This window comes from Mugil cephalus, chromosome 2 (genome assembly GCF_022458985.1).
Source record: "Mugil cephalus isolate CIBA_MC_2020 chromosome 2, CIBA_Mcephalus_1.1, whole genome shotgun sequence".
Classification (NCBI taxonomy): Eukaryota; Metazoa; Chordata; class Actinopteri; order Mugiliformes; family Mugilidae; genus Mugil; species Mugil cephalus.
In genome coordinates, this window is record NC_061771.1 from 73,531 (window position 1) to 99,209 (window position 25,679).

The 25,679-nt window shown below is 42.7% G+C and overlaps 1 protein-coding gene across 7 annotated transcripts in view; it reads left to right on the forward strand.

Annotated features, from left to right (window-relative positions):
- LOC125004621 (testis-expressed protein 2-like) overlaps positions 1-25,679 on the forward strand; it is an 81,618-nt gene that overhangs the window by 42,060 nt on the left and 13,879 nt on the right. For 4 of the 7 annotated variants that reach the window (XM_047579351.1, XM_047579349.1, XM_047579352.1 and 1 more), the window contains 4 exons: positions 7,827-8,065; positions 9,632-9,784; positions 16,317-16,416; positions 23,351-23,477. In XM_047579351.1, the coding sequence (XP_047435307.1) occupies positions 7,827-8,065; positions 9,632-9,784; positions 16,317-16,416; positions 23,351-23,477 (619 nt within the window). Of the gene's footprint in view, positions 1-7,826; positions 8,066-9,631; positions 9,785-16,316; positions 16,417-23,350; positions 23,478-23,886; positions 24,046-25,679 lie in introns of those variants that run through there. The other 3 variants (XR_007112366.1, XR_007112367.1, XM_047579353.1) reach the window with 2 other exon arrangements.

Sequence of the window (25,679 nt, forward strand, 5' to 3'; positions counted from 1 at the left end):
CATGACGTCATAGGATAGGTTGAACTCAGGAGGAACCAAGGATTCCAAGGGCACCTTGTTTTTGAAAATTGGGCGTACGATTCAGAAGTTACGTGCGCAAATGTACTTCCAACTTTGACCCATTGGTGGCACTAGAGTGTACTTACTGGCAACATGTAACTCAGTTAAATTAAATATACCGCTGTCCTTAAGCTATGTGCAAAATTTCACAACTTTTTACCATACGGTTCTATGAGCTGCCACAGACTCCAGTGGCAGAAGAAAGCGGAATAATGATAATAAATATAGCTGCATGCAGCAATGAGGGGTCCAAGCAGTTATGGACTCCATACAGCAAGATGACGCCATGGGGAGATGCAAAAAACCCGGCTGTCAGCAGTTCATATGAACAGAAATTAGAAAACAGCCGAGATGTGCGGCCTTTGAGCTCCCCCTGTGGGAGAGATATGAAAAAATTGGGCCAGCAGTGGTTCATATGAAGAGACAGTTGAAAATGTGTGGTCTTTGAGCTCCCCCTAGTGGGAAATGAAAAGCAGTTCAGACCTACATGCAAACATATCAAGTTATATGAGTTAACACGATATTTTTGCTACCTGCAGCGCTCCCGAGTGGCCTTATGACACCAAATTTGGCAAGTGTCATAGAGGCAGGGTCTGGAGACGGATTATTAAATTTAATTTCTATGTGTCTAAACGAGATATGACCTGATATCCCGCCAGGCCAAAATGTGTGGCTTTTGAGTCCCCCCTGGTGGGACAGATGTTAAAAAAAAAAAAAAAAAATTGGCCAGCAGTGGTTCATATGAAGAGACAGTAGAAAATCTTTGAGCTCCCCCTTGTGGGAAATGAAAAGCAGTTCAGGTCTATATCCAAACACATCAAGTGACATGAGGGAACATGACATTTTTGGACCCCCAATAATACTAACACTAACAAAAACAATGGGTTCCTCGCAGCTTCGCTGCTTGGACCCTCAATAACAATAACACTAACAAAAACAATGGGGTTCCATTAGCTTGGACCCCCCATAATAATAACACTAACAAAAACAATGGGGTTCCTGCAGCTTTGCTGCTTGGAACCCCAATAATAATAATAATAATAACACTAACAAAAATAATGGGGTTCCAGCAACTTTGCTGCTTGGACCCCCAATAACACTAACAAAAACACTGGGGTTCCAGCAGCTTTGCTGCTTGGACCCCCAATAACACTAACAAAAACAATTGGGTTCCTGCAGCTTCGCCGCTTGGACCCCCAATAACACTAACAAAAACAATGGGGTTCCTTCAGCTTTGGTGCTTGGACCCCCAATAATACTAACACTAACAAAAACAATGGGGTTCCTGCAGCTTCGCTGCTTGGACTCCCAATAATAATAATAACAATAATAATAACAAAAACAATCTGGTTCCTGCAGCTTCGCTGCTTGGACTCCCAATAATAATAATAACAATAATAATAACAAAAACAATCTGGTTCCTGCAGCTTTGCTGCTTGGACCCCCAATAAGAAGAAAACGTAGAAAAACAATGGGGTTCCTGCAGCTTTGCTGCTTGGACCCCCAATAACAATAACACTAACAAAAACAGTGGGGTTCCAGCAGCTTGGACCCTCCATAATAATAACACTAACAAAAACAATGGGGTTCCTGCAGCTGGGCTGCTTGAACCCCCACCAATAATAATAATAATAAAACGTAGAAAAACAATGGGGTTCCTGCAGCTTCGCTGCTTGGACCCCCTATTATAAGAGATGAGAGGACAGGAGCTTGATGCCAGAGAAGAGAAAGTAGAGGACATGTCCTCAGTGCGTTGTCCCCCAGCAGCCTAGGCCTATAGAAGCATAACTAACGGATGGTTAAGTCCAGCCCTAATTATAAGCTTCGTCAAAAAGGAACGTCTTAAGCCTGACCTTAAAAGTAGAGAACCCAAACCCAAACTGGGAGCTGGTTCCACAGGAGAGGAGCCTGGTAGCTGAAGGCTCTATCTCCCATCCTACTTTTTGAAACTCTTGGAATCACAAGTAGACCTGAACTTTGAGATTGTAGTGATCTTTTGGGACAATATGGTGCTATGAGGTACTTTAGATATGATGGAGCTACGGCCTTGTATGTAAGGAGGAGGATTGCAAATTCCTGTCAGTGCTCTTGCTGCAGCGTTTTGAATCAATTGTTTTTTTTAAAGGACTTTAAAATTTAAAGGTTTTTTAAAGGGCTATTTGGCCAGCCAGACAGTAATAAGTTACATGCCTTCCAGGCTGGAAGACACACTCCTCGTCAAATTTAACACCAATGTTTTTCACAGTAGTACTGGGGGCCAAGGTAATGCTATCCAAACAAACAGGATGATTAGATAATGAATCTCTGTGATGTTTATGGCCAAATGCAATGACTTCTGTTTTGTCTTAGTTTAAAAGTAGAAAATTACAGGTCATCCAAGCCTTTATGTCTTCAAGGCATGCTTGGAGTTTAACCAGCGGATTTCATTTGGTATCATGAATAAATATAGCTGGGTATCATCTGTGTAGCAATGGAAGTTTATGCTATGCTTTCTATTAATATATAGAAGAATTATTGTCTACATTGCCAAACTGGAATCTGTCTGACAGATAGGATTCAGACCAGTGTAATGCAGTTCCTGTAATCTTGATCACAGTTTCAAATCTCTGTAGTAGAATACTGTGATCAATAGTGTCAAATGCAGCATAGAGATCTAGCAGGACAAGTATAGAGACAAGTCCATCATCTGAAGCCATGAGGAGTAACTTGGTAACTTTAACCAAAGCCGTTTCTCTGCTATGATGAACTCTAAAACCTGACTGAAATTCTTCAAACAAACCATTTCTGTTTAAATGGTCACACAACTTTAAGAAATAAAAGGAAAGTTGGAAACTGGCCTATAGTTGGCATAAACATCTGGGTGAAGAGTGGGTTTTTTAAGTAAAGCCTTACTTACAGTTTTAGTTAGTTTTAACAGACTGGGGCACATAGTGTTAATGGAGATATGTTTATCTGATTTAATAAAGAGGCATTGATTAATGGATTAATTAATTTATCGGGATGGGGCTGCAAACTTAAAAATGTTTCTGCCTTCATAATGACGCTGCCATTCATTTGTATACGAGGAGAATAAAAGTGTTGAGAGGATGAGTGAACTGTGAACCAGTGGAGAACAGAAGAACCTTAGATAAAACACCATTAACTCTCACTTTCTGGGATCTGTCAGTTAAAAAGTCAGTTATCCAGCAGATAAGACCATAATCAGTGCCTATGCCAGCAGGTTGCTCAGCTAAAATATGTGATTCTATACAATTAAAAGTTGAAGAAAAGTCAATAAAAAGCAGCTGTACAAAGGTCCTAGCACGATGTAGATGGCCTTAATGTGAGTGGAGTTAGGTAATCACAGCATCCTCCACACTTGCCTGACATATAGGCAAATTGGAATGGATCCAGAATTTCCTTAGGTACCCCTAAAACCTCAGCCTTAATGATCTTCTCAAAAGCCTTCATGGTGAGAGAGAACCATGGGGCGGAAATCCTTAAGTGATTGGGGGTGTTTGATCTTGGGCCCAGGTACAATCAGAATCTTTCTAGATGCTGGGAACTCTAGTGAGCTGAAGTGATTGTGAGTAGATGAAAGAAAAGATGTCAGACAACGGTGCTGCGCAGTTCTTGAGAAGGCGGCCACTAATGTTATCTGGGCCTGGACTTTCCCTCTCTTTTACTCCTTTGAAGAGTTTAACCACAGCTTCACTGTTGATGTGTATACTTATTTTTTGTAAAGATGGATTCTTATACACAGACATTTCAGTACTTAAGTCATGAATATCAAAACGCTTGTAATAGGAGTCCAGATCATTTGCCACCTCCCTATCTGATTTGAGGGAAATTAACGGAAATTGAGCACATTTTTAGTGTTCAGGCCCATAATAGATTTTTCACCCCACCAAGTGGGCTGTGAGTTCCCACTTTTCAGCAGGGTTTGCACCTTATGAAAATTTAATTTCCCCCTTAACTTGCTTTTGCAGTTCCCTGTTACGAGTTTCATCGTCTTGAATGAAACTAATATTTCTTAGGTTGATGATGTATTTGAGGCATTTAGACAACCAAGGTTTATTAATAGGAAAGATGTTGATGTTTTTTGGAATAATCATAAAAGTTAATATAATCTGTCACAGTCTCCGTCAGGTCATCCGAATCAGAGCAACTCTATTTGAAAAGATACCATCCGTACAGTAGAAACGCTCCTCAAGACACTGAACAGTTCTTCGAACACTGAACATACCGGAACCAATCGATGTTCGGGTTTTGTTTCCTTCAGGGCAGGTTTGTAGATGGGAACTAAATAAACGACAGTGTTCAGACATGACAAAAGGCTCTCTGTCATCAGTAATAAAATTAGGCATGTCTGGAGTAGTACTCTTAAGCCTGTGTACAGTATCCCCAATTTTTTATTTGCAGTATCTACATTTGCACTCGGGTGGATATGTGCAAACATGAGAAACAGCTGAGGGAATTCCCTTGGGAAATAAAAAAGGATGTAATGACACTGATAAAAGATCAATGTCGGGACCACAGAGATTCCTAGACTACCACCATGTTGCACTGCCTTATTGATGAATAAACAGCTGGGTTCTGCTCAAGGTTTCTTCCTGTTAAAAGGGAATTTTTCCTTGCCACCGTCGCCTTCAGGCTTGCTCTGGAGGTTGCAGGATGTTTTTGTAAAGCGTCTTGAGACAATTTCTATTGGTATTGGCGCTATATAAATAAAATTGAATTGTTTTAGCCAGGTCTCCATCAGGGCAATAAGACAAGCATTTTTGGTAAATGGTCTTGCTCTTATATATGGAGTTCCTGGTCCAAAGGTACTCAAAGCGCTTTTACAGTCAGAGACACATTCACCCATTCACTCACACAAGCACACACATTCACACACCAATGCCAGTTGCACTGAGAGCAACTGGGGGTTCAGTGCCTTTCTCAGGGACACTTCGGCATATGGCACACTCGGGGGATTGAACCCTAACCCTTCGGTTCATGGCGACCCGCTCTACCTACTGAGCTATAGCCGCTCACCATTCTGATAAGAAGTTGACATTTGCCTGCAAGATGTCAATCTTGTTTCAGGGTGACTGTGCATTGGCAAGGATGATTGTTGGAAGGAGGATCCTCCAGTGGCCTTGCCTCTTAAGCCTCTGGAGTACTCCTCCCCGTTTACCCCATATTCTTACCACTCTTGCTCTGGATCCTCGAATACCGGCATCCCCTGAATAAGCATGCTGGAGAATATCTGTCAGGAACATGGCTGAGCTGTCCAGGACTCCCATGCTCGAATCACGGAGCAGGAGAATGAATTCCCAACCATACTGATGGGTCTCAGCCTCACATAGTCCTCTCAAAAAGTGTCACAGAAGCACAAATATAAGGAAAAACATTTAAAACTGAAGTGAGTCATCACTGCCTCAATAACTCATGCAAAACATCTCAACTCATCTTCTACTACTGTTTATACTCATTAGGGTCACAGGGGTTGCTGGAGCCTATGCCAGCTCTCATCAGGCGAGAGATGGGGTACACCCTGAACAGGTCACCAGTCTATCGCAGAGCCTCATGCGAACATGGTTTTAAAAATACAAGACGTGAAGGACAAGTTAGTCGACAAACAGTACACCCCACTCTCACACATTACTGCTGCATGTTGCCATTACGGCGCCATCCATCTGGCCATCTAAGTCCTGTTGACCCATACCATACTGAAGCACATCTCATTTCTTCATGAATTTCTTTTGATCTCTGAATGATGTCTAGCTGTTAAGGATCTTTTGGTCTATTTCACTTTGTCAGGTGTGTCAAGATGGTTTTCTGTCAGAACTGTGGGTCTGTTTGTGATTTAGACTGTTGAATATCAGTCACAAAACAACTAGCCTCTGGTTCCTTTCAACAATTGTATGTGCCAACAACCTTGTCTAGGTTATATATGTCACCTTTGCTTCTGTTGTAGTCGAACGCTGCTGTAGGCTTCCTCTTTTCACTGTCATTGACTGCTGGTTCCCTGTGCCTTGTGCTCAAACGAATCACATTCTTTCTTGCTTGGGCATATAAGCCATGATAGTTTTGTTGAAGACGAACATCAAATTCATGCATGCACAGCAGCTGAATCATCTCCTCCGTTATAAACAGGTCAAAGGCAGACCTCTGCTGATGCAGAAAATTGCACACAGGGTGGACGATGGCATGATAGCAGTGGGTACTAGACTGTAGTGTAGGATTTCTTTGACGACGGGAAACCACATCATTTTACAATGACAAGACATTCAGTCAGCCATCAGGTCTTTGCCACTGCTCCTACTCTCTCTGCCTTTAGCTGCTCAGTCTCTACCACTGTATCTGTATCATCCTCACCCTCTGAGGAAGAGGAATCAGTACTTCTCATCCTCTGAGGAGGGTGTGCCCTCTTCTTCAGGAAAGTATGTGTCCTCATCTTGGGTAGAAGATGTATCTTTTTCTTCAGAGTACATCACATGCATGCAGTGAATATGACCTTCTTGCCATCTTGCCAGAGAAAAACCGATCTCATCTGGGAACTAAGGCTAACTTAGAACATTAGTATTGACTAAGTCTTCATAAACTCTAGAACAGATTTAGAAACAGGACCATAGTTTGTTTCCACTGTGGCTGCATCTTTGACCTCTGCAAGATGTCCTGTGATTTTTATTTATTTATTTATAAGAGTAGATATTTGGGCACATAAGGGCTATTTTGTGTGGCATTTTTATGAAACAAAACATCATTCTGCAGAAATTTATAATCTATTTCACTCTGTCTTGCAAATACAGTTTTCATACACCAACATTAGTCATTATCTGGCATCTTCTTTGGCCAAAAATACCAAGGAATACACTAAAAAGTACATTTTTCAGTGTTGAGTTTAGACTGAAAGCCATTTAACTAAGTTTTATTACACTGCCTAGCCAGAAAGAAAATTGCCACCAAAAAAAGGGTACACGCACACAATATTTTGATGGACCACCTTTAGCTATGATTACAGCATGCATTCGTTGTGGCATTGTTTCGATGAGCTTCTTCAATGTCACAGGTTTATTTCCATCCAGTGTTACATTCATTTTTCACCAAGACAATGGGAGAGTCTGACCACTGTGCAAAGCCTTCTCCAGCACATCCCAAAGATTCTCAATGTAGTTAAAGTCTGGACTGGTGGAAAATTTGTGTATAAAAATGATGTCTCATGCTCCCTGAGCCAATCTTTCACAATTTGAGCCGGGAGAATCCTGGCATTGTCATCTTGGAATTTGCCTGTGCCATCAGGGAAGAAAAAAAAATCCATTGATGGAATAACCTGGTCATTCAGTATATTGAGATAGTCAGCTGAACTCATTCTTTGGGCACATAATGTGCTAAACCTAGACCTAACCAACTGAAGCAACCCAGATCATAGCACTGCCCCCACAGGCACTACGTCTGATGGGTGCATCACTTCATCTGCCTCCCTTCTTATTCTGATGCATCCATCACTCTGGAACAGCTTGGTTTTCCACTATCCTTCATTTTTGTTAGTGAGTTGGACAGTTCTTAACCCAAATTTAGTAGTTTATCCAAACTCCAAAAATTTAAATCCTTTTTAAACATTTTAAATTTCTTTCATGACACAGCTAAAATGGTCACGGAAAGAAACTGAAGTTGACACATGTCAAGCATAGAGGCCACAGGGTTAAGATACTATTCTGCATTCTTTATGTTTCTAAAATAGCCACATATAAAAACTGAAGCCTCTAATTCTACTTTCCGATGTTTGCTGTACCCTCCAGTCGTGAACACTCACAGTCGCAACAACAGCTGCAGCAGTCTGGACGAGGCACTGGGATGCCAGCCAAGGTCAGAGGAATTATCAGTCTGCCCAGCATCTGCTGGCAGTGCCAAAACTAAGCCTACATTGGACTACAATATCTACATGGACTCTTTACTGCCACAACACTTGGCAGTCAGTTCTACAGCTTCCAGCCCTGTTCTCCAGAGTCCGCAGAGCAGCCCCATGGCTCATAAGAAGGTAGCACATACTTTATCAACATGTTTTACTGTCTAATTTCATATCATTTCCTGTTTAACCTCACTGTGTTACAAACAAAACAAATCAACCTAACGAGGATTTCTTTGGATGATGGAAGGAAGCCTGAGTACCTGGATAAATGACACACAGACACAGGGGAAAAATGCAAACTCCACACAGAAAGGCCCTAGTAACTGGACTTATAGAGTTTCTTGAAGACATTCCACCGCTCATCTAAGTTGCTTCTTCAGTTCGAAAGGACTGGTGGGGAATTGGGCTTTAAATAGGAACATCTGTGGGTGTAGCCATCAGATACTCGCTTGGTTAGTGTCTGTTAACTGTTTGTCTCTGTCCCCTTTCTCCAAACGAATGCTGCTCTACCAATCCATTATCCTTCAGTCATTCAGAGGCTACAGTCTCAAGGTTTGAATGGAGGTGAAACTACTTAAGATACAGTCTTAACTGTTTTATAAAATTATATCAGATTATATCTCAGTCCACCTCTTTTGTTCAGAGAAGGACTTCCCAGTTTGACTCCTCACTCAAACCATTGTCTTGTCTGGCTAAAATGTGGATATAGTTGCCTTCAAAGTATTCATTATTACACAGCATATGATGTTATGATCCCCTGTGCCAAGATCCCAGGCAAAACACAAACTTAGAATCTAGCAACAAACAAGAAGACCCCAGCTAACTAGCCTAGCCAATGGCAATATGCATATTAGCCTAGCCCTAGCCCCTCGGTCAGATGTCTGACCTACCTCTCTGGACGGGATGAGAACCCAGATTTTTTTGTTATTAGTGTTTCCTCTTGCGTATTGTGCTTTGTCCTTCAGGTGAGGTGGACTGTTCAATTGCTTCCTGATAAGCTGGCTCTCCTGTGTTGAGACATGCACTTAGGATGGGTTGTTTTGTTTCCCCATTGTTCAAGTATGTGCACTCACCACTGCACTGGTTTTCTATATACTCCACTGTTGAGGCTTCTGTCTTCTTCCACATGCACAGTGTAGTCCAAGAAGGCCAAACTATCTACATGGATGTCCTATCAGTCATAGTTGATGTTGCGATCCACTCCATTGATGTGTCACGTGGAAGATTCCACCTCCTGTGTTCTGACTTTAACCAACCCACATATCTGAACCAGTGTGTGAGCGTGATGCCTGTGAAAGAGTTCAATGCTCTGATCTCTACCTACTCCACATAGAGATTGGCCACTATTGAAGACAGGGGTGACACTATTGCACAGCTATGTTTTTGCCTGACAAAACCTCCATTAAAATTAAAATAGCTGAAAGTCAGGTACAGGTCAAGGTCTGGGGGTGAGGTTGGTCGAGGTGCCGTCCTTTAAACCGTATGTGACAGAGTTTATGCTGCTGACAATAGGTCTCAGAGGGGCTCCTTCCCTGCGTATTTTGTAAATACATAGAACGACTTCACCAGGGTACAACCTGTAGTAAAGATGTCTCTCTATCTACCTTTTTCATTTCCAATTGTTGTAGCAGAGACATGTAAGATTCACTTTATTTTCTCCTTGTGTTTGTGATAACTCATCTGCTTTGCCTTCAGGGTACTTCACCTCTGGTGCAGCTCAGGGGAGAGGAGGATAATGTTGCCTGGATAAATGCGGCTCTTGGTCGGATCTTCTGGGACTTCCTGACCGAGTCCTGCTGGTCTGAACTGGTCTCCAAGAAGATTCAGATGAAGCTCAGCAAAATACGGGTGAGTGGAACAACGCCTACAACAAAATAGAATAGAATAGAATAGAATAGAATAGAATAGAATAGAATAGAATAGAATAGAAACTGAAACAGCAGACCAGAGAAAAACATGTTCAACTTCCTACTGGCAACTTGTCTACAGCCACACATGTAGAGACACAGATAAGGTCTCTAAATGTCTTTGCAGCTCTTTGAATATCCTTGAAGCTTCATGTTGGGTTTACAAGCAGAGGAAAAGAGGCATTAATATATTTTGATTTGTGGGAACATCCCAAATTCCCAGTGGAAACCTTGTTGTCCAACAAGAAGTGTGGAGTGAACAATATGCTCTGTCTGAAACTATCTATTTTAAGTGCAGAACAACTGGAAGATGATTTAGACTGACACACTTCAAACACAGTCAGATAAGGTCAGTTACCTAGGTTTTGCACAAGGTATATAAACACAACTGCAACTTAACACAGAGTACCCAGGTTTGTAGGCTTTCGTGTTGGCCAGCAAGCAAACTAACATGTGTTGTTTGTCAAGCAAATCCCTATGGGGCTTTTACTCCTGTGTAGACTGACCTTTCTTTAAAGAAATAAAATCCTTGTTGGCTGGCAGAAGTCTCAATTTCCTTATTCACCAGCAGCAGAGAGGAAAATTTCCACGACAGTCCTCATTAGTCTGATTGCAGAAATCACACACTGTTTTGGAACAAATAAACCGAGTTGAGTCATTACTGATGGTGGCCTTAGCACATGCACATGGGTGGCATTTTCCCCCTACCAACTCTGAAAAATCCCAAAACTGTTTGCAAAAACATAATATTGTTGGGGTTTTTTTTGTTTTTTGTTGTCTGCATTTGTCTACATTAAACACCACAGGGTGTCAACATTATATGAGATTGATGCAGTTATATTCTTGTAGCTGAATATTTTGTCGCTTCAGTGCGTTTGTGTGACCATCACCAGCCCTCCCTGGGAACTATCATGATGATCTTTATTGAATATAGTGACCTTGTGTGGCAGGGAAGGCAGTACTACACCTCAGTGAATAGAGGGGGAGAACAAAGGACAGAAAAGATGTGGAAGGATGGATAGTGGAAGAGAGGCATGTGGTGCTGGTAGGAACTGGTGGTGTAGGATTCTGTGCTTCCCAAATCACCTCACTAGTAATAGAATAGAATAGAATAGAATAGAATAGAATAGAATAGAATAGAATAGAATAGAAAAATACTTTATTCGTTCAAGTGTCCAGTAGCTTGTCCACAAACATACACAGACATCAACATAACACACACCAACAAAATCATCTACAGTGCAAAAAAATATATGTATATAGACCAGATATGTGTGGAACTTATCAGAAGACAGTTTTACTATAATTTATCATGCATTTGAGTTTTTCTTGCTTAGACTTTGCTTTCTTCAAAGTAACCTCCTCTGGCTTTCATAACAGCATGACATATACGAGGCATTCGTTCCACAAGTTTTTTAAGGTATGTGCCAGAAATTACATTCCAAGCTTTCTTAAGTTCATCAAGAAGAGACTGCTGATTCATGGGATGTGTTTTTCTGACTGATCGATCCAATTCATCCCACACAAGCTTAATTAGAGAGAGGTCTGGAGACTGAGGGGGCCAAAACATCTTTTGAAGAACACCTTCCTCACAAGTCTTATTCCAGATGGAACTGCCTGATGCTGGAGGATGGAGTGGTACTGTTCCTTCTTCATGATACCCTTTACTTCAAACAAATCTCCTACTCAGTCACCTGCAAAACATCCCCATACCATACCACCTCCTTGCTTTACTGTGGGTGTTACACATGGTCCCTTAAGGTGTTCACTAGTTTGTCTGCGGACATAGACTCTGCGTTTTGAACCAAATAGTTCAAACTTTAATCAGTCCACAGAACTTGTTTCCAGTCATCATAGGTCCATTTTTTGTGAACTTTTGCCCACTCATATCTCTTTTTCTTGTTCGGTGGACGAAGTAGTTTTTTTTTTTGTTTGTTTGTTTTTTTTTTTTTTTGGCAGATGCACACCCCTTCAGACCAGCCTTTCTCAAGCATCTTTTCACTGTTGTCACAGATGGGGTTTGACCTTGTCATGTTGATTTCCTCCCTTATTTGTGGTGCTGTTTTTCACCGATGTCTCTGACTGGTAACAATAATATGTCTATCCACTGCTTTTGTCGTAACACTCTTTCTTCCAGGCCTTTTTCTGTCATCATAAAGTCCAGGTTCTTCCAGTCTCTTCAGAGTGTAGTCAACTTCTTTGTTGGACACCATTAAGTGTTTTGCAATTTCTCTGTCAGTGTATCCTTCTTTCCTAAATGTAGAAATCTGTACTCTTGTTTCTTTACTCAGTTGCTTCTGTCTAACCTTTTCTGCGATAGATTGTCAGAGATTTGAACACAGTGGGGATGAATTGGATATCTCTAAGCGACTTTAAGTCTGTATCCTTATCTTCTGTGTCTCTACCCGGCTAGCCTCCGGCAGATGGGTCCCTCCATATGAGCTGGGTTCTGCTCAAGGTTTCTTCCTGTTAAAAGGGAGTTTTTCCTTGCCACCGTTGCCCTCAGGCTGCTCTAGAGGTTGTAGGCTGGTTTTTGTGAAGCGTATTGAGACGATTTGTATTGTTATTGGCGCTATATAAATAAAACTGAATTGAATTGAATTGAATCCTCGCGATAGTCTCGTGGATGACGTCACACGCGACTTCGCTCAGCACGCGGTTGGATGTAAACAACAATGGCGATGATGTGTGAGAACTTCCTCGGTACATAAAATGGTCTCAGCCCAACTGCAAGCAGTTCAATATCCCAACAGCCTAGCGTCTCTTTGACTGTAACATGTCCATGGCTGCACCATCTGTTATTTACAAACAGAAGCCCCCCCACCCCCCTTGGTTCTTTCCGCTCGTTGCTGCGTCTCTGTCTGCCAGTACACTAGTGAAGCCGGGTAGATTGACACAGGAATCGGTAGTGTTGTTCAGCCAGGTCTCTGTTAAACACATAAGGCTGCACTCGTGGTACAGTCATTGCGTCTTCACTAGTGATGGGAATAACGGCGTTAAAACAAACGGCGTTACTTTTTTCAGTAACGGGATAATCTAACTAATTACTATTTCCATCGTTGTAACGCCATATCTGTTACTGAAAATTAAATGGGGCGTGTTACAAACTAAAGCTGTCTGTTGTCATCCGACTTGGTTCTCTGCCACGGGAGCCGAAAAGTTGTGAGCCATCACTGGTTGGGCTGCGTCGACCCGTTTGTTTTTTGTTTTTTCCGCTCTGACGCTGATATATCTCTGCCTGTTACAGTCGACGGCCTGACAGACTGTATCATTGTAGAAGTTTCAGCTCAAAAACAAGTTTTGGTCTGCTTCCATAAAGACTGATCTCTGAAGGGCAAAGATCTTTGTTCCTTTTTTCAGTCACACAAATCAAATGTGTTGTTACACGACGGACTGTGTTTATATACAGCTTGTATAGCGATCTCCCACTTTTTTAACGATCATGGCAGTGCTCTGCAAACGAGAAAAGGGGGAATTTGGCGGCAGATATCGGGCTCTGTGTACAGTGATTTGTTCTATTATCAGCAGCCTTTTGAAAGAGCGGGGGTTTTACGGGTCCATTCTTCAGGTCATCAAAAAACTGCAACTTTATCAGCAATGTATGCGATGACGTTTGAGGGAGGAAAAAACAGGCACGCAGCTCTCACAGCAGGAGGTCCGAACCGGGACTTTAGCAAGTGTGACTGCGGCCCGCAAGAGAGAGAGGCGTGTCGAATTGGGGACCTGTCGAGTAGTGGCGTCACTACGCGACAAGCTCCCCGACACTAAAAAAAAGGCCCTAAACACGATTCAAGTAGCTACAGTATGAACATGTTCCAGCTGCACAAAAGTCAATGTTTTTTCCTACGCATTCTTTGCCCTATTATGAATGTATTGAAGAGTGCACAAATGTAGAAATTGAATATGTTCTACAAAAACATTTTTTTAAATAAAATATAATAAAATTACATAAAAAATACAAAACATTTCAAGGCTTCTCACAAAAATATTATTTTAGAGCCAGCTGAGAAATGCCTCAGAGGACAGGGCTACTTCTAGTTGCTCCTTGAATGGTTGGAGCTTTTTTGGTGCCTCCTCCGGCAAGTGCCCCACCAACGCTTCCTCCATCATTTTTAATTCACTGTCAAAAAAGAACATACATTAAAGGTTTTCAATTACATGTTACATTACACATTTAAATATGTCCATCGTCAATGATGATGGTTGGATGGAGCTGAAAGCAAACATAAAAGTTGTTTTTTTTTTTCAGTTTGTGCATTGCTGCATTAGACCACACTGAGAATAATGTTTTTGAATGAGCTGGTTAATATTATAGCAGAGTCACAATTTCTAAGTTACTTTTCATCACATTGCTGGCTACATTACAACTACCATTAGCTTAGATGTATCTATCTTTATCTATCAACTTGGGTCAACCTTTTAGGATCATTTACAATAAAACGTATGTATATGCTGTATGTCACTCATCAAACAGGCAAGTAACCCTCTGAAACTTTGCTAACATTACCCCATTTTGCTGAGTTTAAACAGCAAGGGGCCGGCTTTGTTCTGTTTCTCCACTTATATTTTATACTATGGATAAATATAGCCTATATCTTACTTGCTTAGTCCATTGCTGAATACAACTATTATATACATTTATTCATGTATTAAATAAATTATGCTGACACTTAACAGTCGGCCATTCTTTTACTTTTGGGCTGTTTTGGTTCACTTCCTTTTTTGTTTTAGGTTTTGGCGGGTCTCTCCTTACATCTCGCGTGGTTCAACGTGATTTTCCATTGTGTTCTCCACACGCCACTCTCTTGCAGGCCGCAGACAGACCCGTCTCGACTTTTGCTGATGTGAAAGCACCAAAGGCGAGTCGACCCGGGTCGATGCAGGATTTTTGATGTAAAAGCGGTATATGTCTACCAGTTGAGGTCTAAGGTGCAATAAATAAACGTTCTGTGTAAGTACATGTCTTTGCAGTTCTACTCTGCAAGAAAAAATCCAAATTATTAGACATATTTAAAAAAAGAAAAGAAAAGTAACGCAATAGTTATTTCCCTGGTAACTAGGAGGTCTACCCTCGTGTACACGATCGGTAAGTTTAAAAAAAAAAATTAAAAAAAGTAATATATACTATAAAGATGAAAGACTATGGTAAATATAACAAACACCTACACAGAATAGATATATAAACACTATAAACAGACTAAAAAACAACGGCATAACACAGAGCTACTCGGACGTGCTGCTGCTCTAGGCAGCGCTAGAGCTACAGAACAGTCCAGCCCTTATTAGACAGGACTCATCAATTCTTATTGATGTGATCCAGCACAGGCTGGCAGGTGACATCACACATGCGTGTGGGCATTCCCTAAGTAAGAGTGAGACCATTACCAGGGCCCAGAGTCAGGTCAGGAGCCCCAACCCCTGAGAACCACCACCCCAGTGTGGGCTGCATGGGTACCAAGACTAGAGAACCACCATAGCCACGGGGCACTCCACACCCCGGGGGACATGGCGAGCGATGGCAATCACCCCCAGGCCGAGTGCCCAACAAGGGATGGGCCATAGGAGCAGGGGGGCCATGGTGCCGGTCCCATGCCCCTAACACACCCGGGCGAGGGAGACCACAGGAAGAGGGAACCCACACCTGTCACGGGGAGACCCCAGCCCCCAACAGAAGGGAGAGGGGAAGCACCGAGCCACCACCCAGACCAATCTATGCTGGATCGACAGTGCCCCAAGGGAGCCGCCACAAGGGAGCCGCCGGGAGACAAAGCCCGGCCAAGAGGACACCAGAGAACCTAGGTAACTACCCCGACCAGTCACCGTGCGGCCACAGACTGCCAGCCCAAGACGACCCTACCAGCGGAGGACCAGGCCCCCCGAGCCATGCCAAGGAATAATGAAAAGTGATAGTGTCCCTATTACTGTGCTTCCTCAGTCCCTGATGCAGAAGCATAACCCTTCACTGTGACCCTGTGACCCTGTGACCCTGGATGTGGTATGGTGCATTAAGAAAGCGGGAAAGCAGGCGGGTCGAGTGGGTCAGAGGACTGCAGCACACTAACGTCCTGTAGCCTACCCTGACCCTGACCAATCCTGGATAGTCCCCCAAGGTGTGGTGCGTTAAAATGAAAGTCAAGTCAAAACTTTGTCTTGATCATCCTGTGAACACAAACCAAGGTTAAATGCAATACTGTATTGATTCAATACTGTATCAATTGCTCCCTGAATCAGAAAGAAGGATGTAAAACCACCTGAAACAAAGCGGTAATACTGGTATTGAACTATTAACTAAAATCTCATACTTGTTTCCAAGATTGTAGTCGAACTCTGATTAGTAGTATATAGTAGTTCTCTATGTCTGCTGTGGGTTTTATTTGTGTATTTTTTTTTTCTCAAATAGGCTTTGTAATGTTCTTGAAATTGATTGTTCACATAAACTGTCCTGAGCCCAATTTTATCCTTGTCTCTTTCAGTTACCTTACTTCATGAATGAGCTTACTCTGACAGAACTGGACATGGGCTCAGCCACTCCCAGAATCCTTGGAGCATCGAAACCCTGTGTTGATTATCGAGGCAAGAGAGAGACCCGTTTAAAAACCATAACACACACACACACGCACACTGAAATTTATGGTCAGTAACAATGGTCATGAGCTCTGTGCACTATTTATGAGGAATGTCTCTGTGAAGGTTCTTAGTCATCATGGCAACACAAAAGGTGTTGCCATGATTACTCCACATTACTCTGCTTCTGCCTGGGTATTTTGTTTTTGGAGTGGACCAGTTTTTGTTTAAGTTTCCTATTTAAACCTCACCTTCCCACCAGTCTCACACCAAGAGGCTGCGCTGACCCCCTCCATTGCTGCACCATTTCAGTTCAAACTACCTGGCTGGCTGTGAAAATCAACCGATCAACCAGTAGGCGAGAAGTTCAGTGAATGTGGACAGCCCCCTCATCTGCATTACATTTCTTTGTGCATACTGAAGTGCATACGTACGTCAGTCAATCAATCAGTCAATAAATATATAACATTCATGGCATATATTTAGGTATTTATTTATTTATGAAAAATACATTTTGGTGTTATATGATTTAGTTCTTCATTAATTTATTTGTGGCATAAATCTGTAGGTATTTTTTATTTATTCATTTATTTATTTTTAATCATGGTTGATTTGGTCCTAATATACAGCATACTGTACAGATGATGCATTTGAAATGCATTCAGGTTGGCTACGTGGTGAGTCAAGAGACAATCAGGAGACTGAGATTCTCACAGGACTTTGAAGTAGCTCAATAATTTAGGAAAAAATTACATTGAAACAGCAGGGAGAAAAATTACCACAGAAAACAGAGGAGTGGGGTTTCAGAAAATAAATGAATAAATAAATCTTCAAGTGAATGTAATACGCTTATGTACAATACAAACTGTCTCAAAGCGCTTTGCAAAATCCGGTGTGAAACCGGTCCTGGAATCTCCAGAGCAAGCATGAAGGGGACATACATCCAATGTGTATAATTGACATAATTGCCTGACTATAAATACAGAAGAAATTGGATAACAAATTAGCTTGGTGCGAGAGAGAGAAGAGAGTAGACAACATGTGCTTAGTGCATTGTCCCCCAGCAGCCGAGGCCTATTGCCACATAACTACGTGATGGTTAATTCCGGCCCCAACTATAACCTTTGTCAAAAAGGAAAGCCTGACCTTAAAAGTAGAGAGGGTATCTGCATCCCAAACCTAGACTGGGAGCTGTTCCACAGGAGAGGAGCCCGATAGAACGGGAGGTGGAGACTGCAGCTGTTTTTTTTGTTTGTTTGTTTGTTTTTTTTTAAATTCTAGGTACCACAAGTAGGTCGTTGAAAAAAATATGCTGGTTGTGGTGGTGGTGGTGCTGGCTCACTGAACATCCATGTGGTGTGCACATTAGAACACTGGATCTATAGATCAGTTCAGTCCTTTATTCTGGTAACTGAACAATGATGAACGCAGATGAAAAAAGGTGAACAAAAGGTGGTCTGCAATTTCTTAAAACTAACCATGGGTTGCTATCAGGAGCTCTGTTCCAGCGTTGTACTGTGATATAATTCAACCTGTGCAGTAAGTCCAGTCATGAAATTTCCTCGCTACTTAATATTCCACAGTCAACTGTCATTGGTATTATAACAAAGTGGAAGCGGTTGGAAACTACAGCAACTCAGCCACAGAGTGGCAGGCCAAGTAAAATGACAGAGCGGCATCAGCAAATGCTAAGGTGCATAGTGCGCAGAGTTCACAAACTTTGTGCAGAGTCAGTCGCTACAGATCGCCAAACTTCAAGTGGCCTTCAGATTAGCCATTAAAGTCATAAATCACCAAGTGCAATTCAAAGTGTCGGGTGCAATGGTGTAAAGCATTCTAGAGCAGTGAAGATGCATTCTCTGGAGTGAATCATTCTTCTCAATCTGGCATTCAGATGTACAAATCGGGTTTGGCAGTTGCCAGCCTGACTGCTTTGTACCAAGTGTGAGGTTTGGCGGAGGGGGGATTATTTATGGTGTGGATTTGTTTTTCAAAAATTGGGCTCGACCCATAGTTCCACTGTAAGGAACTAAGGAGGAGATTTTGGACAATTTCATGCTTCCAACTTTGGAAGCATTAGCGTCAAAAGTCTGGTAAAAAATGTCCAGCAGCTTCAGGCAGATATTAAATGATCTCAATTGCCTAAGGAAATAGAGACGTCTGTGACCTTTTTTGTAAACTGAGTCTACCACCTCTATACACTGCCTGTCTATGGTTACAGGCCGCAGGTGATGCATGGACCTTGGAAAATTCACTACCATCTCTTTAGTTTTAGCTATATTGAGTCCAGGGTGGTTTGCTTTGCACTGTGAGGCAAAGTTGCTCACTAGATATTTGTACTCCCGTTCTTGTCCATACCTGATACACCTCACAATTGCAGTGTAATCTGATAAATTCTGCATATGATAAGCCCCAGTGTTGCAGTTGAAGTCCCTACAGGATTAATGGGACAGGGGAGAGCACAGTCTCCTGTGGTGCTCCAGTGCTGCTGAGGACAGTCCCGGATGTACAGTTCCCCAACCTGATATACTGAGGTCTCCCAGTTAGATAATCTGCTATACAGCAAATGAGGTGTTAGTCCACTCTCGTTTCTAGTAGCCTGTCCCTCAGCAACAGGGGCTGGATGGTGTTGAATGGTAAATGGTAAATGGTCTTGCTCTTATATAGCCCTTTTCTACCTACTCAAAGGTACTCAAAGCGCTTTTACAGTCAGAGACACATCCACCCATTCGCTCACACAAGCACGCACACATTCACACACCAGTGCCAGTTGCACTGGGAGCAACTGGGGGTTCAGTGTCTTGCTCAAGGACACTTCGGCATATGGCACACTCGGAGGATCGAACCGCTAACCCTTCGGTTCATGACAAACCACTCTACCTACTGAGCCATAGCTGCCCCAAAATGCATTGGAAAAGTTAAAAAAAAATAATAATAATTTGATCGTCACAGCAGCATTCCCCCTGTCCAAGTGTGAGAGAGTCTGATGGAGCAAATAAAAAATGGCATCCTCCACCTCCACCTTCTCCTGGTATGCACTGCAGTGGATCCCATACTACATCTATTTGTCTTTAAAACTTTCTTGTTACCTCTTATTTCATTCATATAATGATTATAATATTGATGCATTTAATTTGTATTGCCCTCAAATTTCCCTTGGAGGAACAAGTGATCTGAGCCAAAATGCAACTCTTCACCCAGATAACCCATATCATGATCATAATTGTTATTCAAGTATAACTGTAGAAACCCAGTATATCATAGGTCATGTACAGCAAGGGCGTGGAGGCCTGGGACTGTGTGCAGGGAAACCTCTGTGGAGCAAGGCATCCACAGCGGAAAAGAGGAAGATGATAGTGGAAGAAATTCATAGGCAAGAGGAAGCAATGAGATGCATTAAGGCAGTGTCGCAGTCTAAGCAAGGACAGTGGGTGAACTGGGAGAGTGTAGAGAAACGCAAGTTGTCTTGGAGAGAGCTGTGGAGCATGGAGGCTTGTAGGATTGGATTTATGATGTGCTGCCATCTCCCCACAACCTAAACCAGTGCTTAGGGGAGGATGCTGCCTGCCCACTTTGGTCTTGTGTATGTTCGCTTAGGCACATTCTGACAGGTTGCCTCTCCCAAGGGAGATATACCTGGCGTCACAACCAGGCTCTGCTCAGCAGCTGCATTTGTCGAAAAACGGATTGAAGCAAATTCCTCGTCTGCTAGAAAGGAGAAAAGGCATATTATGTTTGTTCGGAAGGGAGATAAGGCCAGATCAGCGAGAATCCGGCACAGCTCGGGGCAGCCAAATGTGGGTGGAGCCTGGGAGCTGATGGCTAAGCGTTCCACAACACATAGCCGTGACCCTCAAAAGACAGATTTGCTGTTGTGGTCTGAGATAGAAAGGAAAGTGTACTTTGTGGAATTAACTGTCCCGCGGGAAGACAGAGTTGAGGAGGGGAATGAGCGCAAGAGAAATAGATACGCAGAGTTGGCATCGAGGCTGAGGAGAAAGGCTGTAGCACCCAGGTGCACCCAGTGGAGGTCGGCTGCCGTGGATGTCCCTGGCAGCGGGGCGAGCAAGTGAGTGGCTGTAGCTAAGGGGGAAACACACTAACTGGGGAGCATGCTAAAGGTAAGGCTAGCTGTGTACTGTTAATAGGTAGCAATTGTAGTAGGATTAATCTAATCGGTTGAAAGACACACAGTGGTGTGGTGGCAGTGTTGAGAGTGGTGACTCCGGGACGCTGGAACTCACTGTAAAGCCTTCTTGAGGTGTCGTGGGCCTAACTTAACAAAACATCGGTGGACGGGAGGTGCCCACTTGAAAACCCCAATGATGTGCCGCACACTGCCTACTGTGGTTGGCTAGGCTTGTTAGTATTTTCTTGTGTGTTACTTCTGATCTTTGCAGAGGGAAGGGATGTTGATTGAAGTATAGTCTCATGTCCCATCATTTCTTACCTACTGCTGTTGGCAATGCTAATTAGCTGGTGTCTGATAGTGTTTTATTTCTGATCCTAATAGAAGGGAGTGGTGTTGGTTGAAGTGCAGTCGCATGTCCCACCACCTCTCATTACCTCCTGCTGTGGACTAGGCTATGTAACTGGTGTCTGATTATATCTTATTTCTGGTGTTGGCAGAACGAAAAGATGTTTGGTTGAAGTGTAGGTGCATGTCCCATCATTTCTCACTTACTGCTGGTGACTAGGCTAATTAACTGGTGTTTTCTAGTGTTCTATTTCTGATCCTAGCAGAAGGGGGTGGTATTGGTTGAAGTGTAGTTGCACGTCCCACCACCTCTCATTACCTCCTGCTTTGGACTAAGCTATGCAGCTGGGGTCTGGTTGTATCTTATTTCTGATATTGGCAGAAGGGAGAGATGTTTGGTTGAAGTGTAGTTGCATGTCCCATCATCTCTATCACCGACAGCTGTTGGCTAGGCTAGTTAGTAGCTGACCGCTGGTCTGCTGGTTGGATCTCATCCTGTGTATTAATGAATATACCATGTATATACCATGTATATGTACGGGCATTATATACTTTTGAATTCCATATGTATGTCTATGAAGGTTCTCAGTCATCCAGGTCATGGTAATCCAAAAAAGCGTTGAATAAGGTCAGCTGGACTTGTAGAATTTCTTGAAGACGTTTCGCCACTCATCCGAGTAGCTTCTTCAGTTCTGATAAGCTAGTGGGAAATTGGGGTTTAAATAGGAATAAACTCTGTGGGTAACACCCACCAGAAACTTGCTTGACCAGAAACTGGGGTCACTAATTACCATAATGGCTGATACTTACCTGTCCTTGAATGGGGGGAAACTGTGTGCCTAGGCTAACTTATCCTATGAATAGAGCTCTAACGAGGCCATTGTCCATGGGAACCTGGAGGCTCAATGTGTGAATGTTTCCCTTGACTAAATATGTCTAGCAGTCATTATTATACAGTATGAGATGTTACATTCCCTAGTGCCAAGAACCGAGGCAACACGCATTTAGACTGAAAAATGGAACAGCAGGCTAGCAGTCAGGTATCACTAGCAACCAACAAGAAGACACCAGCTAACTAGCCTAGCCAACAGCAATAGGTAAGAAATGAGGGGATCTCCCCTCTGCAAAACACAATGCAAAAAACACATTTAGAAACTCAGTCCAACTGGCGGAAAAACAAACAAAACAAAACAAAACAACCTGCAGGCTAGCCGTCAGCCACCACTGGCAGCCCTTCGCTGTGCCTGATCCTCGCAAGCCTTTTCTCTTTCCCGTACAAACATAATAAGGAATTTTCTTCTACCAATTTTTCCTCAATTACAGGTACTAAGCATTTCAGCACCTGGTTGTGCAACCTGTCAGAATGTGGCTAAATGTCCATACAGTAGAACAGTGTTCTGGGGTGATGGCAGCACATCATAAGTAGCACCTGTCATAATTCTAATCCTGCTGGAGTCCATGCTCTACAGCTTTCTCCACTTCAACTTCCTTTTCTTTACATTCTCCCAGTTCACCCACTGTCCTTAGTACATTTTACTGCTTCCTCTTGCCTACGAATCTCCTACACGCCCTTGCTGTACATGACCTATGATATCCCTATGCCTGAGAGCAGCCTGTGCTTCCTGCACTGCGTCGTTTGGATTCCACTTGTCTTAACCATGGGCGCTATTCACCTGACTACTGTATCTTTCGACTGACCGAGAGTACATTTAAACTCCTCTGTCAGACTAGTTACTGGGAGTTCCAGTATGCCTTTCCCATACAAGGCTGCGCAGATGAAACGACGTGGGACACCAAGCCATCTCCTAATTAATCATCCTTTCAAGCTTCTCCACCTTTGACAGAGGAACCTCATATACTGTCAGTGGCCACATTAGCTGGGGCAATAAACCAAACTGGAAACACCAAACCTCAGCTTTCCTGGGAGCCCTGACTAGTCTATGCTTCAAATGCCTTGAATCATTTCCTGCCTCAATCCTTCAAACTTCATTTTATCACTAAGACTAGCATCATACCGCCTTCCCAAACTCTTCATTGGCCTCTCTAGTACTGCCGGAACCACCTCCTCATTTATAACAAATCTCTTATCTACTACCTTTCCTTTAACAACTGAAATACACTCTCAGCTCTCTTTAATTCTAGCCCACTGGAAGTTGCCATTTAGGTTATCCAGCGGTCTTCTAGTACATGGAGCAGTTGACAATGCATTCGTCATGTCACCCATGTAGGTCCTAATTGGAGGGTGGCGAAGCCCTCCCTTCAGCTTTTCTCCACCTACCGCCCATCTAGACGCGATGCCTGATACTTACTAATACGTAAAACAAACCAATACTGGAGGAGGAAGATGGATGGAATATCTGTTTCCCTTTGATCTCACATCCCCACATTTGACACTTTAAACTTAACTTTCCCATTTTATGCCTTCACTCCGATCAATATTTGTAATCATTGTGGTGTGTTTATTAGGTCTGTGGTTTGACCTGGAGGTCTCCTATAGTGGCTCCTTCCTGATGACCCTGGAAACCAAGATGAACCTTGTCCGCCTGGGAAAAGAAGGAGAAAGCTTCCGCTTAGGAGAAAATGGCAAAGATGGGTAAGGCAGTCAAACTCCATCACACCTCACACATATCCTAGAACATCCTGGATTTGATGTAACTTCCCCCTTTACTTATGTCTCTGTCTAGTGTCACATCTCTCACCTGTTTGACTGAGTTCTCTATATCTTTTCTGTCTCTCTTCCCTCTATACCGTTATGCTGTGCTTACTCTGATGTATTTCTTCACATTCAACAGTTATCTTTCAGCTTTCATTTTCCAGTTAAAATTACTTTAATTTGGGACTTGTCTCATTTCCTAATTCCACACAGTGCAGCCAATCATTAAATATTTATTTGGTTTTTATGTATTTAGTGCACTTATCATTGTATTTCCCTGCTTTCAACCTCCAAATTCATTCTAAACAATAAAGGGGAAAATTATTTGGTCTTCTACATGCTTCACCAGTTTCACTCGCACTTGGATGTACCTGGTGGATATGTGAGGATCATGTTCTTGAACTTTTCAAGTGCATTTAATACCATCCAGCCCCTCTTCTCCAGAATCAGCTGGAAGACATGGAGGTTGATCTCTCCTTCACTTCCTGGATCATGGACTACCCCACAGGTAGGCCGCAGTTTGTCCTGCTGAGGAACTTTACCACATTGATGCCAATGAACAACAATGGGGCTCCTCAGGGGACGTTTCTGGCCCCTTTCCTGTTTACCCCGTACACGTTGGACTTCAAGTACAGGTCTAAAGTCTGCCACATTCAGAAGTACTTTGATAATGCGGCTATTTTGGCATATATCAGGAATGGGCAGGAGGAGGAATACAGGAACCTGACGAGGGCCTTCAGTGACTAGAGCACGAACAACTGCCTTCTGTTAAATACTTCCAAGACCAGGGAAATGGTCATTGACTTAAGGAGGTCTAAGCAACAGCTGCTGCTAGTCAGCATCAGAGGGGAGGACATTAAAGGAGTGCAAACCTATACGTTGTTGAGGGGTGCACCTCATCAACAGACTGGACTGGTCTGCATGTACAGGATTGAGACGAACCATCTCTTCTTCCTTTAAAGGCTCAGATCCTTCAACGTGTTCTACCTGACGGTGGTTGGTTAAGAGACTGTTCAGGCAGCAACAGTGAGAGGCTTCTCTTACCATTATGCAGGACTGAGAGTTTCAGGAGCACCTTTTTCCCCACAGTCGTCAGACTGTACAACGCCACTGTTTAAATGATTAAATGTTCCCATGTAAAAATACCCAGTTAACTGTTTACTACTGACACTTTCATGCACTGTTGTTGCTCTTTTTCACAGACATGCATATTTAATACAGCCATATATATATATATATATATAGCCAGTCTTCCATTTGCACTGCTCTTACTGCCATTACCTTTGTTGATTCTGCTGTTATATTATGTCTGGGTATGTTCTCCCAAGGGGATGACTTAAGTATTTTTCTATTCTATTTTCTATGTGCTAGGAAGAAAAGCATGCCATATCTTTCAATGGAAAGGCTTTCAAAGAGAAATGCATGTTCAACCAGTGCTGGCTTCATCCTTAAATAGGGGCCACCTGATTCACACCTGTTTTTTTCATTTTGATGGTTGTCTTCCGTTTTCCGCCACGTGTCTCTGGTTTTGCTGTCCATTTTAAAAAATTGGAGATCATTTTAGCTGAACAGCCTGTAATGTATTGCACCTCTTTATAAGTTTTCCCTTCTCCAATCAACTTTTTAATCAAAGTACGCTGTTCTTCTGAACAATGTCTTGAACGACCCATTTTCCTCAGGCTTTCAAAGAGAAATGCATGTTCAACAAGTGCTGGCTTCATCCTTAAATAGGGGCCACCTGATTCACACCTGTTTTTTTTTACATAATTGATGACCTCACTGAAAGCCCCCCTGCTATTTTTTTGAACACACCCCTTTCAACTACCGTATTTTCCAGACTATAAGCTGCTACTTTTTTCCCATGCTTTGAACCATGGGCTTATGCAAAAATGCGGCTTTTCTGTGGATTTTTTTTTTTTTTTGTGATAAATCCTTCACAAAAACTGGCCGCATGCGAAAAGCTTTACCCCGGGATGACAGCGATATGGAGAGCAACACTGACATAGACACAGAAAAGGTATTTGATGAAGCTCTTCTGAGGCTGTTCAACTCCGACAAGAAGAAGATGACTTCAGTGGTTTCAGTGCGCAGGAGGAGGATGAATAAACCAATCAATAACTTTTTTGTTTTATTTGATCAGCA